Below are 16,198 nucleotides of genomic sequence, written 5' to 3'. Positions count from 1 at the left end.
GGAAGGGGCTGGCGGGTCCCTCACGGCTGCTGGGAAGAGATCGACGCGGCCCCGGGACTGAGGCGGCTGCGCTGGGCAGGGCAGAGCCGCGAACCAGCTGCCAGAAGCTGAAGGGCTCCTTCATCATCGCTTTGCCACCCCCTGGGCAAAGTTCTCAGGGCCTGGAAATGGATGATGATTATGATTATTAGTATCTAACCCCCCCCCCTTCCTGTTTTTTTCTTTCTTATTTGCCATGAAAGTTTTGGGCTGCGCAGTTGTGCGCGTCTGTTTGCCACAGGTTGGGGAGGCAGCGGATTTCCTAGTTACAGCGATTTGATTCCCACCCCCCTTTCCCGGCAGTGTTCATCTGCTCGCTTCCCTGGCTGCTGTCATCGCTTGCTGCTGTTTGAATGCTGCGGGATCATAATTTTCCACACGGTTGATGTGGGGAGATCAGTGGTGGTGGGAATCGCACATGTTATGCACCCTGGGGAAAATGAAGTGCAGCCATGTACACAAAGGCTTAAAAAAAAAAAACCTCCCCCAAATAATTTTTCCTTTTTTCTTTCTTTTTTTTTTTTTTCTTTACAGGAAAATAGGATGTAATCTTTGGATTTGAAAGGTTACATTCATTCATCTTAAAATGCAGTGGTCAGCTGTTTTGCAGGCAAGGGGAAGGTAATGACAATGCAAGATGACACAAAGGCTGTCTGGTTCTTGTAAGGTCTCAGACCAATGTACAGAGGCTTATTCTTTCCGTGTCCTTGTAAATCGGGAAATATTTTTCCTTCCTTGTAAATTGAAGTGGGGCAGTCATGACAAGTTATTCCTCTTGTGACTGGTCAAGTGACTTTGGTGACAAAGTTAGTACTAGAATCCAGGAGACTTGATTGCTTTAGCCACCTGGCTATTTTATTTTATTTTATTTTGAGCTGTTGCGTGGTTATCAGAATCACCCTGTCCGTTAGTAAAACACTTGAATTTGCAGTGCATGGCACAGGGTGGCTTAGAGCAGTGATCAGGTACGACCCTTTCTGTTTTTGTGCCTGGGTGATGTTAAAGCATTAATTCTACTTTGCAGCCTAATGCTTCTTCAGACTGTTCTCTCCCTGTGACATCCCAAGAGAAGAGCTTTGGGAAAGCTTGTCTTAACCCTGTTTTCATTTTATTTCTTGAAAGAAGGTGTATTGTCTTATTTCTGGGGGCATGGGCAGGCTATTTCTGCATAGGGAGCATTGCATATAAAATCTAATAGTTTGCTTTGCTGCTCATAAATGAATGATGGGAACATGCCAGCTCTGGGAGCTGTATTGTAGTCAACAAACACTTAGACTTGTCAGTATCAATTTCCAGAAACTTCACTTATTATGCAAGGCAGCTGCAAAAAGACTAGGAAAATGACTATCTTTTTTTACTATAATCTCAAAACTAACAACCAAGTCTAATTTTTGCTATTAGGGAACTGTTCAATCTTTTGGCCACTGTTCACTTGCTTGCATTAAGAATATTAACAGAACTGTGTAAAGAAACTGAGGAGTAACAGATCATTAATTCTGTCAGCACTTGGGTAAACATGGAGAAATAACAGAAACAGGTACTTGAGCTACTCATTGTGCAAAAAGGCATCTGCACAGGAGGAGAGATCACTTGGCCCCAACCAGAAAACTGACAGAAGAGTAGAGCGAGCATCAGATCATTTGGGGGGTTGTGTAGGAGTGGTATAGCAAATACTTTCTACCCAAGTAAGAGGGGAAGATGCAGAAAGAATACCCCTTCATTACAGAAGCCAAAATGGGAATGAGAGTGGTGGGTCAAGGGTAGTGCAAGAAGTTTAAACAGATTTGCTAGTCACAGGAGCTTTTTATTAAGAGCTCTGGTTAAGAGTTAACATGTTGATCAGAACATCTTTGGAAAAGGTAGGGTGCTGCTGTTGACCCCCTGTCATATAATGGTTTAGTGGTTAAAGCATTTGCCCCAAAAAGTGCTTCTTCGCAGCCTGGGGGTTGGGTGGGGTGGTGTTTGTGTTAGTCATGAGATACAGTGACCCAGGTTCTGACAGTTTGGTGTTTAGGCCCATTTCTGGGAGGTAGACAAAATGGATTTGAATCTCACAGGTGGAGAAGAGAATTGAGGCCAGGTCTTCCACAAACTGGTGGAGTGTTCTGAGCATGATCCTATTATAAAATAGCATGATCGTATTATAGGGAGTGGGATGGGGGACTGGGGCTGGGATAACGGGGTAGTGACAGTATGGGGCCAGGGCCTGGTGCAGAGCCATGATCCACTCTCCTCATGCCCCTGCCTGTGAAACTGGTGCCTGTTGCAGGGATGTGCTGGCAGTGGGTCATGCTGTGCCCCAGGCCCTGGCCCTAAGCTGTCACTGCCCTGGGATCCTGACCCTGGTCCCACCTGCCCATCCCACTCTCACATGATGCTTCCCGGTCACCCACAGCCCCATATCATCTGTGTGGTGGAGCACAGGCTGCCCACAGGGTTCCTGGCTGGTCTCTGTGGTGACCCAGCCCACCTGCTCCATCCACCGGCAGTGGGTGTGTGGCCTGGGCCAGATAGAATCAATTGCTGCCACCCCCCCACCCATCCTGCTCCTGGCCCTCAACAGCTCACCAAATTTCCTAAAGTGTTCTTCCAGCCAAAATAATTGTCTACCCGTGCCTTGAAAGAATTGTTTGCTGCCTAGAAGAACCAGTTCACCCAGGCAGTTTGGTAACTAAACAACAGATCCCCTTGTGTGGGCTGGATAGGTTACAAAAGGGAGGCTAAGTCATCAGCCCTTTTGGAAAGGGGGAAAAGAAACTGGAAGCAGAAAATTGTCTTCGGGAGTAAGATGTAACTCCACATGAGGAAGTGAGGCTGTGTTGAGGAGGAAAGTAGAAGGAGGATCTTGAAAGTTTTAGTAGTGTATATAGTTCTTTCTCTCTTGGTGTAAATCTGTATATTTCTAAAAAACTAACCTCATTAGGAACCTTTGGAAAGCCTGTATGTTTTTATGGAAAAGTCAGTTGTAAACCAGAGTACGCGCGACAGGATCTCTGGAAAAAGGTGTACTTGAACCAGTGAAGTACTATAGGAGCAGCATGTGCTGGTTCCATAAAGGGTACAGCAGTCAGTGCCTTGACAGTGTGCCAGGGTGCCAAGAAAAGGTGCACTTTTGGGATCCACTTTGACTTGGGGAAACCTGGAGCATATGGGTTCAGAATATTGGAATCCAGGCAGCGTGGTGACCATTCAGCAGACAGAGTGTTACCAGGCCTTAATAAGGCAATTTATTACCTTTCTTTCCCAGTTTGTTAGTTTTGCAGAAAAATGTGAAAATGATACTTTAAAAGACACTGTTCTTAAATTTGAGCCAAAGTGTGAAGTTTAAGAATAATCTTTATAACATTTCAAGACCAGTAGAGAAGCTTTTATGACTATTTACAATTCCATTGAAGAAACCTGTTTTGAAATCCCAAAAGAGAAACATTACAGCTGGAAGTAGAACTAGTTAAATTGAACTATAGAGTCTGAGAGGTGTATACAAAACACCAGGGATGGTCAGCCTCTAGCCTGCAGGCCAAATACAGCCTGTGGGGCTTCTCATGGGTCTGGATATTTGGGGATAGGGGAGCAGTGGCAGTTAATATTGCCACCCCTCCCTGCTGCTAAATTCCCAAGCCCACTGCCATGTGTTGGAGCCGCGTTACAACCCTCCCCTTGCACAGCCAGGTCAGGGCTGGGCTTGCTCCCCCTTCCCTGTATGTTGCTGGTTCAGGGTCAGGCCATGCCCCTTCCTTGCATTCTCTCCCCCTTCCTTCCCCCTCCCCCATGGGACTGGGCCATGCCCCCTTCCCCTGCACAGCTGGTTCAGGGCCTGCCTGGTTCTTCCCTGACCCCAGTGGGGCTGAGCCACACCCCCTCTTCCCTACCCAGCCAGGTTGGGGTTGGGCAATGCCCTCTTCCTCCCTTGGGATCAAGCCATATCCCCTTCCCCCAATGGGCTGGATCATGCCCCCTCCCCCTCTTCTTCCTCCTCCCCCATGGGGCTAGGCCAAATCCCCTTCCTTGGCATGGTTGGATTGGGGCTGGGCTGCCCCCCATCCCCCTCTGCGTGGCTGGATGGGGCCCCACTGCACTTGTCCCAGGTGCTGGATTGCATCATCTGGCCAGATCTGACCCATAGAGAGAGTAGACATTGCTCATCTGGCCTGCTGGACCAAAAGTTTGAGCATCTTTGCAATATGCTATGAATAGTGATGTGCAAGCTGTTAACAAAAAATTGTTCAGATTTGGTAGCTTCAGGTGTTCATAGCAAAATGTTTAAAAATTATTTGGGTTGTCACTGCACTGTTTTTGCTCAGCTACAGGGAAGAATAAACCAAATATGATTATGTTCCCCTCTCACTTCTCATAGATATGGAATGATTACTACAAGATGAGTAATGTAGTTCTTAGGTAATATTCTGTTTACATGCTCAATTCCCTCCTAATAGTTTATTTTTCTATTAACTAGTTACCACTTGGACCAAGATGACTGAAGTAAATGTATCCAGTTCCTTAAATGGTTTGAGCTTGATGGGTATTCTGGATGCTAGAGTGGGCAGCAGTATCCAGAATTTTCCAAACTTGAATTCAAGGGCTCCAAGATCTCTCTCCTTGCCTGAATATGGACCCACCCAACCTATCCAGCACTCTGCTGCTTTAGAAGATAGTCATAGCCTTAAATCTGTGGATTCTGGCATTCCAACCCTGGAAATAGGGAATCCAGAACCTGTCCACTGCAGTGTTTTGCATGTGAAGAGAAAACAATCTGAGCCTGAAATTATGCCGGAAAGAACTTTTCAGAGTGCGTGCACACTGCCATCTTATGTGCCTCCACATTCCTCGGCTGCTGAACATGAAAATGCTGTACGAAAATCCTCAACCTTTCCAAGAACTGGATATGACACAGTGAAGCTATACAGTCCCACCTCTAAAACGCTGAATCGAAGTGACGATATCTCTGTATGTAGTGTCTCTAGTCTCAGTACAGAACTGTCAACGACATTATCGGTTAGCAATGAGGATATCTTGGACTTCATGGTCACAAGCAGCTCAAGTGCAATTGTGACCCTGGAGACTGATGAAGCACACTTTTCGGATGTTACGTTGAATTCCAGTAAGGAGACTAGTGAACAAAACCAGCAGGCATGTTGTCAAGAAACAGAGGTGGACAGTAAATTGAAAATACTTGGACCTTTCACTAGCTTCTTCTCCAGGTAACTGCTTTTTGTTATGTCTATCCTAGCCATTTTTCAGATGATTGAAGTAAGGAGGTGGGAAAAAGCATAGGGCCAGTTCTAATAGTTCCTCCCAGCTAAATTAGTTTAAGGACTTTCTATCGCAGCTAACAGTTTTAGGTCCTTTGGGTATCAGGGACATGGACTTATTTCTACTCTGACTGAGCAGACAAGTGAGGCATAGGTAAAACTAAGTAATGCTTGGTGCTCTTTTGGATGTACGGAAGCCTCCTGGTTTTCTTTTCCCTGCTCTGACAGAGTTGCTGTATGATCTTAGAAGAACAGACATTATGATAAGTGATTTATTCAGTCTGTCAAATGGGAATGCTGATACTTGCCCATCTTTAAGATCTTTGAAATATAAGCATGGAAAATGCTCAGGCAGTGCTGAAGTATTACTGTTAAATACAAGCATGTCAAACAGGTGATGCGTAAGGTGTGCATGTACACCCCCTGCAAAAAAGCTGACACTATCAGTGGTGCCTGCGGGCAGTTGCTGCTTGCCACCCTGCTGCCGACACTGCTGGCACAGTCTGTGGGCAGACTGCGATCCCTGCTGGCTGCTGCCGACACTGCTGGTGGTACCTGCAGGTGGTCGCCAACCCTTGGTCGGCGCTCATCCCCCCCGCTGCCAGCACCAGCAGCATCTGTGGAAGCTCCTCTGCTTACCGCTGTCACGCTCTAGCCACCGCCGTGCCCCCCCAGCCACCGGGGGCACGCACCATTCATGTCAAACATTTGACACGCTTATTCTCTTATTTCTTCATTTTCTTAAGTTGCGAAGTTCTTACTTCACAGATAAGAAGGCATATCACAAATGGTATTTAACTGATCCTCTTTCTTATTATTTTGAAAATAGTACTTTTAATCACCTTGCTTGTTTTGTGTAACAGGAAAATATGTGAAATCTTGCATGGAATTTTAGCGTTTGGTTATTAAAATGGAAATATTTGGGCAGCACTGAAGCAGCTCACACTGCACCTTGTATGAAAAGCATTTAGATAGTGATACTGATTTTTCTTAGCAAACAAATGGAGTTGGCGTATGACAACCATAGTGCAAGCCATTTCTTTGAGGTTATAAATTAATTTGTAGAATGAGATGTTTCATTCACTGCAAGATGTTGTCAAGTGATGATTGCTTGTAAGTTACTTATTGTGCAGTTTGGTGACAGTGAACCTGTTTTGCCTGTTTCATCATTTAAATGAACCCTGCTCTTCGTCTCTTAAACCTTCCATTACCACAAGAACAAGTTGCTAAACATTGAAAGACTCACCTTGCTTGTTTCTGTGAAAATTCATGTTCCTTGCAAAGTGTAAACAACTGCTGTTTTTTAATTTTTATTTTTTGAAGAACTATCAAACTGGCTGCAGACATTGTTCTCTGAAGCTTGATCTGTCGGTCTCACTTGAGATTTGGAGTACATAAGAGTACTCCACTATGGGCTTGAATCATTAGTCATAGTTCTGCAGTCTGAGGTGCAGATGCTTTTATGGACTTCTGGCTGTTGGTTCCATGGCAACTAGACTTAATTTGGAAGCTGAAGAATTCTGAGTTCTTCAGAGCCTACAGAACATGAACTTTGCTGCCCTTGTGTACACACAGTTGTTAGCACAAGCAAATGATGTACTGTCGACTGGAAAGAGCAGTGACATGGGCACATAAAGGCCTTCCTCAAACTAGGATATTGTTATACGCAAAACAGGACAAGGTTCTGACTCGTGCAGCTTTCTCAGTAGTAGAATTAGTGTAGGAAAATTAAGCTCCAAAATAAATTTTCAACCATTTAAAAAAATCTAGACTAGGTTAAAGACCTTTACTGCACCAATTACTTTTGGGTCCCAAAAGCCTGTGACCTTTCAGTATTCTTTAAATAAAGAAGTGAACGATGCATCTAAGTCCGCGCGTGTGTGCGCTTGTGTGTGTGTATTGTGATTTTGGTTTAAATGGGGGACTAGATGACTAATTTGTCTTGCTCTGTCCTGTTCCTTCACATAATTGGGGGTCACTTTTTCATGTAGCCCTAACGTGTTAGAAAGGTTTAGAACTTTGCTTTTGGTCTAATATTAGAGCCCTGAACAACTTACATACTTGTTAGAAGATAAGCAATGTTCAGGATCAGAACTTGTTGCTGTTTGTTTCATTAGCTGTTTAAACAATAACACTGTCCACATGGCTTTGCCTTCATTATACCACTGTGCACTAGTATAACCTATTGCCTGTTTCCCAGAGAGTGCAGGAGCAAGCATGATCTGCCATCTAGTAGTTGAGGAAGTTGCCTGCAGTTAGAGAGATCAGGGTTCCGGTCCAAATAGGTAAACTTCAGCTGAGCCAAGGACTCTTGTACTTAATTTCTTCATGGCACAGTGAAATGTGAAATGAAAGGCTCAGCTGGGAAGATTAAGAACTCACACCCTAATTTGTTCACTCTCTTCATCAGCAACCTGGAAGATGGCATAGAGTGCATCCTCCGCAAGCTTGCAGATGGCACCAAGCTGGGGGATGTAGTAGATACGCTGGAGAGTAGAGTTAGGACCTCAGCAAGTTGGAGGATTGGACCAAACAAAGTCTCATGAGGTTCAGTAAGGATAAGTGCAAAGTCCTGCACTTTAAGACAGAATAACCCCATGCACCTACCGGCTGGGTGGCTGACTGGCTAAGCAGTAGGTCTGCAGAAGAGGCAACTGGGGGTTACAGTAGACAGTAATAAGAACATGAGCCACTAATGTTCCCTTGTTGCCAAGGAGGCTATTGGTATACTGGAATGCATTACTAGGAGCATTGCCTTGCCAGCAGATGAAGGGAAGTGATTCTTTCCCTCTAGTCAGCACTGGTGAGGCCACATTGGAGTACTGTGTTCAGTTTCGGGCTTCTCACTACAGGAAGGATTGGAACAAGTTCAGTGGAAGGCAGTGGAAATGGTTTGGGGGCTGGGGCACAGGACTTCTGAGGAGCAGCTGAGGTAACTGCGCTGATTTAGTCTGGCGAAGAGAAGACTGAGGGAGGATTTGATAGCAGCCTTCAACTACCGGAAGGGTGGTTACAAAGAGGATGGAGCTAGGACTGTCCTTACCAGTGGCAAATGACAGAGCAAGGAGCAGTGGTCTCAAGTTGCAGAAAGGGAAGTTTAGGTTAGATATAAGGAAAATTTTTCTCACTGGGGGGTAGTAAAGCACTGAAACATTATCCAGAGAGGTTGTGGAAGCTCCATCCTTGGAGGCTTTTAACATCTGGCTCGACAAAGCTTTGGCTGGGATCTAGCTTGCAATGGTCCTGCTTTGAGTAGGTGGGTGGACTAGATCAGTGGCACTCAAACTTTTTTGTACCAGGATCAGTTTGCAGACACCTAGTGCCCCTCACCCCCGATCCATTACCCCCCACCCCAGGCCCTAGCCCCTCATTGTGTGAGTTGGGGGGGGTGGAGGGGTGTATGGGGGGGCCCCAAGCAGCCTGCAAGGGAAAAGCCATGCTTTTCCACATTTTTCTCCTTCAAAGTTTATTGGTTCATTTTTAAAGTTTGTTCGCAGCCCTTTCATACGTGCTTGCAACCCATGGGTTGAGACCTGCTGAACTAGATGACCTCCTGAGGTCCCTTCCAACCTTAATTTTCTATGATTAGGTTCTGAAGGGAGAGGTAGGTTTTATTCTCCTCCAGCAGAGAGGGAGATTTAACCTGGGTCTCAAATATTCTCAGAGTACACTTTTCTGGGGTAGGTAAGTACAAATTAATTTTTAGCGGAGTCAGTTACAGTCTAGCTATGCAGAACTGATCCTGAGACGAATGTAGTATTGGATATATCCAGAAACAGGTACCTAGGAAACGTATCCCCCACGTAAACAAACAGGCACCTTTTTGTTTGAGGAGGGAGAGGGAAGACTACCTCCAGAACTAGGTGGCAGCTGGCTGGACATTTTGAAGATTGCAGATTTTGGATTTAGGTATGAAAATCTTTTTGTGGATTTAACTTTTAATTGCTGTAGATCCTGCCTTTGTAGGTATTTTCAGATGATCAGTTTCCTTTCTGCTATTTTTTCATGTAATTATCTACAGAGTATTTAAATCTTGGAAAGCCATTGTGATATATTTCTTAGTTAAGACTTGGAAAATCAATGTGACAGCAATTAATCTTTCACTGGTGTATGAGTGGCACCCTGATGCCAGCTTTTCTCAGCTCCCCACAGGACAGAACAGGATGCTGTCTTCGCACTAATGCTGCTGTACCTTTCACTGGCCTTAGCAAATATTTGCCTTGGAAAGTGTCTGCCATTCTGTTTCCACTTGGTCATCTTTGAATTTATCAAGTCCTCAGAATGGAATTCCCTGAGAAATAAAGCATAATTGTTCAAAAAAGACTGTAGTATTCAGTCAGTGTGCTAGAAGTCAGGGCAGGATATGTGAGCTGTGTAAATTGGCAACTAGATCTTGCATGACGATTATTTCTATAGGTTTCAGCTCTCCTCTGCCCCAATTTTCACTTAGCTGATTTTTAAATTTGCAGTTGTTTGTGTGGAAAGCAAGGGTGGAGTCTTCTCATAATATCATTTCTTGGACCAACTATAGGAGAGATGTTAGACAAGCTTTCAGGCACCCTCAGCGCTCTGGTATTACTGCCTTGTGTGGAAAGTAATTTCAGACTTCCTGGGTAAAGTACAGTTGCAACAGCATTAAAATAGCTATGAGTAGTTAATAGTAGACCCAGCAAATTGTGGCTAGTTGATATTAATGTGATCTCTAACAGCATAAAAGAAAAACCTTTCCAGTATTTTTTTTAATGACAGGATTAAATATTAGAATACCAGAAGTCTGAAGATGCTCAGCCCCTATTGTAGAAATTGACAGTGGAAGGTTGCTTCAGGGATGAACCCTGGAGTTGATTCTGTGGATGCTTGAAAAGAGCTCAGAAATGAAGGGAAACACTTTTTGGTCTTTTAGGGCCCTTGTACACATACTCGGCATTTAGTTGCTAAAAATGTTCCTAGTTTAATTTTTCTTTCTTTGTTTAAGACGGCTAAATAAGTAACATGGATGTGATTTACCAATCAATGGCATATTATGCTATAACTAGTAAAATGCACTAAGTGGCACGTCAGAACAATTTTACCCTCTTGCCCTTTCCAGTATTACTTTACTGCCAGGTGGCATTTTAGGGCAAGATTTGATATTTTGGTTGGTTTATTTTCATGGGTCGCTCTGGGTTGCTTTTCTGGAGGGAATTGTTGGTGGTTTTGCTTGAGAGAGACGCATTTTGGTGTGTGTGTGTGGGGGGGGGGTTGAGTTCAATAGGCAGTGTTGCCTGCCTCTCCTGCAGAGCCTCCCGCTTTTTTCTGGGTGCTTGTTGCATGGGGTGCTGCTGGTTGAGGAGGGAAATCTTTTCATGCAAAGATGTGCAGAAGTGAGCCTGCCTGCCTGCCGCTCACAATTGGCCTTGGGGGGGTCTGTACTGCAGGCCTCCGAAAGGGGCTGCCCCTCTACCCAAGCCTGGTCCCAAAGCAGTTCCACCCCCTGCTTTTTCTGCATGCTTGTTGCTCTGGGGGCTGGGTATGGGGTACACTTAGGGCTACACAAGGGTATACAAAGGGTCTGGCTGCCCGCCTCCCTGTGTGTTGGCATCTGGGTATCACGTACCCAGGCTAAAGCTTTAATAGAGACATTACTACAGGAATTTTTATGTAAAACATAAAAAATTCTGTGTCTCGTGTCTGTCGTTTGTATCCCCACGTCAAAAAGCAGGAATTTTTCTGAAGCTGAGAACCAGTGTGGGGGTGGTCTGGGGCTCTCATTGAGGTTGATTAAGATTCCTTGGCTACCAGGGATCCCCATGCCCAGGACAGCTTCCCCCAAAGTGGGGTGGGGGGGCTGTGATTAGCCTACTCCAACTCCCTTTTCCCCACCTTCCCTCCCACCATCACCACACAGTGGCCAGCATGAGCTAACACCTCCAGCCCCACATGGCAGGGGCATGGTGTGGGTTGAGGTGACGAAAGAGGCTCAATGAGATGAATTTTCGTATCATTTAGTCTTTTTGCCTCATGTCAGTCTTTTAACTGCTGCATTGGCAAATCATCATTGCTTGCAGTCATATCTCCCCAGCCTACAACCAGATCCCTTCAATACTGTTCCCCCTCCTGTCTTCTCCCTCCAGCTTTTGCTTGAGACATGGGAGACCTGGGTTCCCAATTCCCAGGCAGGGCACCAGAGGGTTGAGTTGCTTGCAAAAGGGAATCCCCATTGGGGGATGGGTTCCCCTCACCTCTTACTCTGGCCCACTGGGGTGCTTGTGCCTCAAATTTTGTGGGATCTGCACCTCAAGTCTATTGTTGATTTGTCTCTGTTATATGTGTATGTTAACCTAAAATCCCTTTGACTCCCCTCTGCTCCCCTGGTTCTCCCCCCTCTCCTGGGTACCTGGGGGGGAGAGGGGGTACCATTATCTCCCAAGGTCCCCTTGCCCCCTGCATATGTGTTATATTCCACCCTGTTCTTCCCCTATTAACCCCGTATATGGTTAAGTTCCAATTGGTCTCATCTTTATAGGCGATAGGAGGACTGCTGCTCCCACATAAGCAGCTACCCCTTCCATAGCGCACTAACACACCTGCTAAGTCCTTTCCATTGCATAGGGGATATGAGTACCACCCGGGTTACCCCTACCCTTCCAGCCCTGCTGCTTCCCCTCACTCCTGCCCTGCCCCCCTAGCCCTGCCAAACCAAAAACCCAGTCCAACAAAAAGTAATTTTAATTAGCCTGGGTCTTGAACTGCCCTGACCCATAACAATTTGATCTTTGCCACAAAGTACACAGGGAACAATTTTTTTTTTGGAATCCAAAAAAGCTGTATTTTTCATTAATCTGAACCTTGAACTAAATTACAGGTAAAAATTTGCAGGATTAGCCCCTGGAGTCTTGTTGAAGTATTACAATAGAGATTCAGTGGATTTCCATGGATTGCCGAGTGGTAAACCCAAGTGGCACCTGGTGGTGTAATAGTTGCAAAGCAGGGAAAAATCATGTTTTTGGCCATGTTGAAAATTTAAAACAATACCAAAGACCCTCATGAAAGAAATTCAGGAGCTAAAAATAAAACATGTCAGAGGTGTTTTAAATTACCATGATAAAAACAAATTTAAAACAATAAAATCAGCTGACAATGTGGATACACAGATGCTATTTAGCTAGCTTAGGGGCAATTTTTGTCATGTGGACACAGGAAAAGTGTAACATGGTAACAGGGGAGATGTAATGTGGACAAACTCCCCTTAGCTATCAGGAACCAGACTGTCATATGCTCCCTGGCCACTCTTGAGGGGCCCGCATGTGTGAAAAAGTTGTTCCCTGCCCTCTAGCTAAGGCAAAGGAAGATCAGCTCAGAAATGGAAGCTGCTCTGCTGCTTTCTTGCTAGTAGTTGCCTTCTCAAAAGGCCTAGGATAATGGGTTTATGTGTTCCTCCTAGAGTATAGTGTTAGTACTAACCCGATATGAGAAAAGGGAGTGCTGATAGTGAAAGTAGCTGTGAAAATGAATGGGGACGAAATGCTATCAAAAAGTAAGCAGACTGCTTGGTAACTTTTTAGTCATTGATTCCGGTGCTGGTAGTAGGTTAACAAACCTCTTGGATAGAAACTCGAGTTTTAAACATGACTGCCCAATTCAAATAGTTCTAAAAGAGGAAGAATGGATAAACAGTCAGATAAGGTAGAAAGGAAACTGGAGGCTCTGTATCTTCCTTTAAAGGCCATCTTGGGTAGAGTATGTAAATTAAAGTCTAAACATGGATTTAATGTAGCAGTGTTGCATAGAGCATCCATTTTAAAGGTACTTGTGCTCAGCCTTTTGAGTTGGAGGCTTTACCAAAAGTTGCTGTCCAGGTCTAGATCTCCGGCAGCATGGTGGTAAGGCAAGTCGCCTAAATCCATGTCTTCTCTGGTCTCCACGGAAACCGAATCAGTGGAATTCCCCTTCCTGGCTAACGGTAAAGAATTTGCAGGTGGGATTTCTACCTCCGTAGAAACATGTTTCAGGTCTCTGAGAGTTATGTATGTTTTAAAATCCAAGTACCTAAAGGCACCTAACAAGGGACTGGCGTCCTCAGAACCCCATTTTGGGGAGCGTTGTCACCATGACAACAAGGAAACTGCACAGTGTGTGCTGTCTCTTCCCTCACACCCACGGTTTCACTGGGAGAAAAGGATCTGGTTCAGCACCAGGTACCACCTGTGTTACCATGTCGGTACTATGGCCGTGATGATTATTGCAAATTTTGGTCATCCACCAAAGAATTAGTCCCTTCAGGTTGAAGGCAGCTGGGCATGCTAAGAGGGTTCAGTGTTCAGAGTGATAAATAGATCATTTCTAGCTAAATATCGCATACTTTTTTTCAAGTGCATTTCAAGATGTTTGGTTATATAGTCTGGAATTATGGACTTAAGGAAGCTAGGTACACCAGTGTTGCAGCAAGTTTGTTCTGCTAATGACTGGAATCTCTGTTTAAAGCAATCTTTTGTTGCTTTAGAAAGTGGAAAGGAAACCAGCATGTTAGCTCTGGCATCTTGATGAAATCGGGAAGGTGGAATGACCTGAAATATTAGGTCTTTTATTTTTTTTTTCTTTCCCACCTCCCTCAGTCTTATGCTAATGTGGAGGAAAACATGAGAGCAGCATTAAGATTTTTGCAACTAAATAGTCTAACAGCATGTGCACACACATAGTTCAAAACATCTGTTTTCTTGCCCTTGCTCTTATCTTTAAATGACTAATGTAACTGTTCTAAAGGACCGTGGGGTGGGTGAGCTGAAGGAAGGGTGTAGCTGTGGGGGAAGGCAAGAGCAGGAGGCGCCATGAGTTTGATAAATATCAGTAAAAACCCACAAAAAGGCAACGTGTTGTATCTGGTGGGGGCAAAGGTTAAATACTGGATTCCAGGAACTAAGCCTCTGATACCAGGAGTCCCTACCAAGGTGTGCAGGGCAGGTCTGTTGAGATCCACGGCCTAGCTGGGGGGCAGAGCACCTGCTTAGACCTGCTGACCTGTTGTGGATACCTCCAGCTCAGCTGGGGAAGTGCATAACTGGTTTGTAATAGCTTCTCTCCCCTGTGGCTGCTCTGCTGTCTTCTGAAATATTATTTCTAGCTTGTGATTGGTTGAGGAGGGCTACTGGGGAGGAGAGGCTCCTTTTTCTTTTCTTTTTTAAAAATTTTCTGCCAGCAGAGTGATGTCTCAATGATTGGGAGATGATTAACTATTAAGATGTCTAATTGTTAAGGTGTGAACTGGAGGAAATTTTATTAACAAATTTTGATACTGGGATTAGTGCTTTGCCACAGGCTATGAGACGGGTATGCAGCATAGTATGCAGCACTATGGAAAGACCTTGAGAATATATCTTGTTTTGTCCAGCAGCAATCAACATTTTGAGGCCTGATTTAGGTGCAGGTTGGCAGCATCCCTGTCATTTATGACTATTAGGTCTGCAGCAGTGGAGAGAGTTCGGTGGTCCTGTAAAATCCCTTTAAGACTTTCTTCTGGAAGAATTATACATAAAACAAATTGGCTGTATTTCTGGCATGGGGCCGTCTGATGGAAACCTCTAACTTGGCTGTTCTTTTCTTTCTTTCTTTGTTCTTTTCTTTCTTTTTTTTCTTTTTAAATCTGCAGTAGAATTCAAACACTTATCAATAAGGTTTTTTCTGAGTGAACTTCAAGACGTCCTAAGGGAAGCACTTAGCCCCCCAGTGCTCCAGAACTGTCTAATCACATTGGTACAGAAGGTCACCCTGTGCACGGAAAGTGCTTGATGAGAGGGTCAGCTAGCATTTGCCTAAGAAATAAAAGGGGTTTATTAACAGAAATCAGGCTGATTTTTGTTGTTGCATATGGGGCTGTGTTCAATTTGATATAACTGAATTTGATAGTGGTGAGAAATTTTAATGAATAAAGGATTCTCTTTCAAGTATACAGGTAAAGATTCAAGATATAGGAATATTTTAAAATGTACCAAATTAAAAATGACTTATCAGCTCAATGTGGAAGGTGACTGCATGCCACCATAGCCCCATGTAAGTGAAATCTTTTAAGACCAGGCCTGTGTAGCATCTTTCTAAAAATCTAAGATGCTAATTCTTGTTCTTATGTAAGAGGTATATTTGCTCTGTTATTCCAGACAGTTATTAATGATCATGTGAATTTCCTAATCATTTTATTTAAGCATTTAAAACACAGCAGAAGACATCTAAGTAAATGTAGATTGAATCGGATGCACTTGCTTTAAGGCTTCCCCCGCCCTCCCCCATGCCCCATAACTTTACATGAATTCTGAAGAAGGCAAAAAGTAATAGAACTCAAGGCCCACACACCATGCAAAGTATGATCTTCCACATGAGGCTGGTGGTGCTGGGGAGTTATTTAAAGCAGCTGTACATGTACAAGTTCATGGGGCTAGATGTGATGCACCCAAGGATGCTGAGGGAGTTGGCTGCTGCGATTGCGGAGTTGCTAGTCATTATCTTTGAAAACTTGTGGCAATTGGGAGAGGTACCAGACAATTGGAAAAGGGCAAATATAGTACCCATCTTGAAGAAGAAGGATTCAGGGAACTACAGACTGGTCAGCCTCCTCTGTTCCTTGAAAAATCATGGAGCATGTCCTCAAGGAATTCATTTTTAAGCGCTTGATAGAGAAGGTGATTAGGAACAGTCAGCATGGATTCACCAACCTGATTGCTTTCTGGGATGAGATAACTGGCTCTGTTGTTTGGAGAGCAGTGGACATGATATACCTTGACTTTAGCAAGGCTTTTGAAACAGTCTCCCTCCGCATTCTTACAAGCAAGCTAAATAAGTAATGGTTGAATGAATGGACTGTAAGGTGTACAGAAAACTGACTGGATCATTGGGGTCAGTGGGTACTACTCAATTGATTAATATCTAGCTGGCAGCTGGTA

General features: G+C 44.4%; 1 protein-coding gene across 7 annotated transcripts in view; it reads left to right on the top strand.

Annotated features, from left to right (window-relative positions):
* Positions 1–16,198, top strand: part of TBC1D14 (TBC1 domain family member 14) — a 153,143-nt gene that overhangs the window by 704 nt on the left and 136,241 nt on the right. For 4 of the 7 annotated variants that reach the window (XM_019526212.1, XM_019526210.1, XM_019526205.1 and 1 more), the window contains exons 2-3: positions 574–660; positions 4,493–5,237. In XM_019526212.1, the coding sequence (XP_019381757.1) occupies positions 4,510–5,237 (728 nt within the window). In that variant the 5' untranslated portion in view covers positions 574–660; positions 4,493–4,509. The remainder of the gene's footprint in view (positions 1–573; positions 661–4,492; positions 5,238–16,198) is intronic. The other 3 variants (XM_019526207.1, XM_019526209.1, XM_019526208.1) reach the window with 1 other exon arrangement.

This window comes from Gavialis gangeticus, unplaced genomic scaffold (assembly GCF_001723915.1).
Source record: "Gavialis gangeticus isolate Ggan-Ray unplaced genomic scaffold, GavGan_comp1, whole genome shotgun sequence".
In the NCBI taxonomy this organism is placed as follows: Eukaryota; Metazoa; Chordata; order Crocodylia; family Gavialidae; genus Gavialis; species Gavialis gangeticus.
This window is presented reverse-complemented; position numbering and strand designations above follow the sequence as displayed.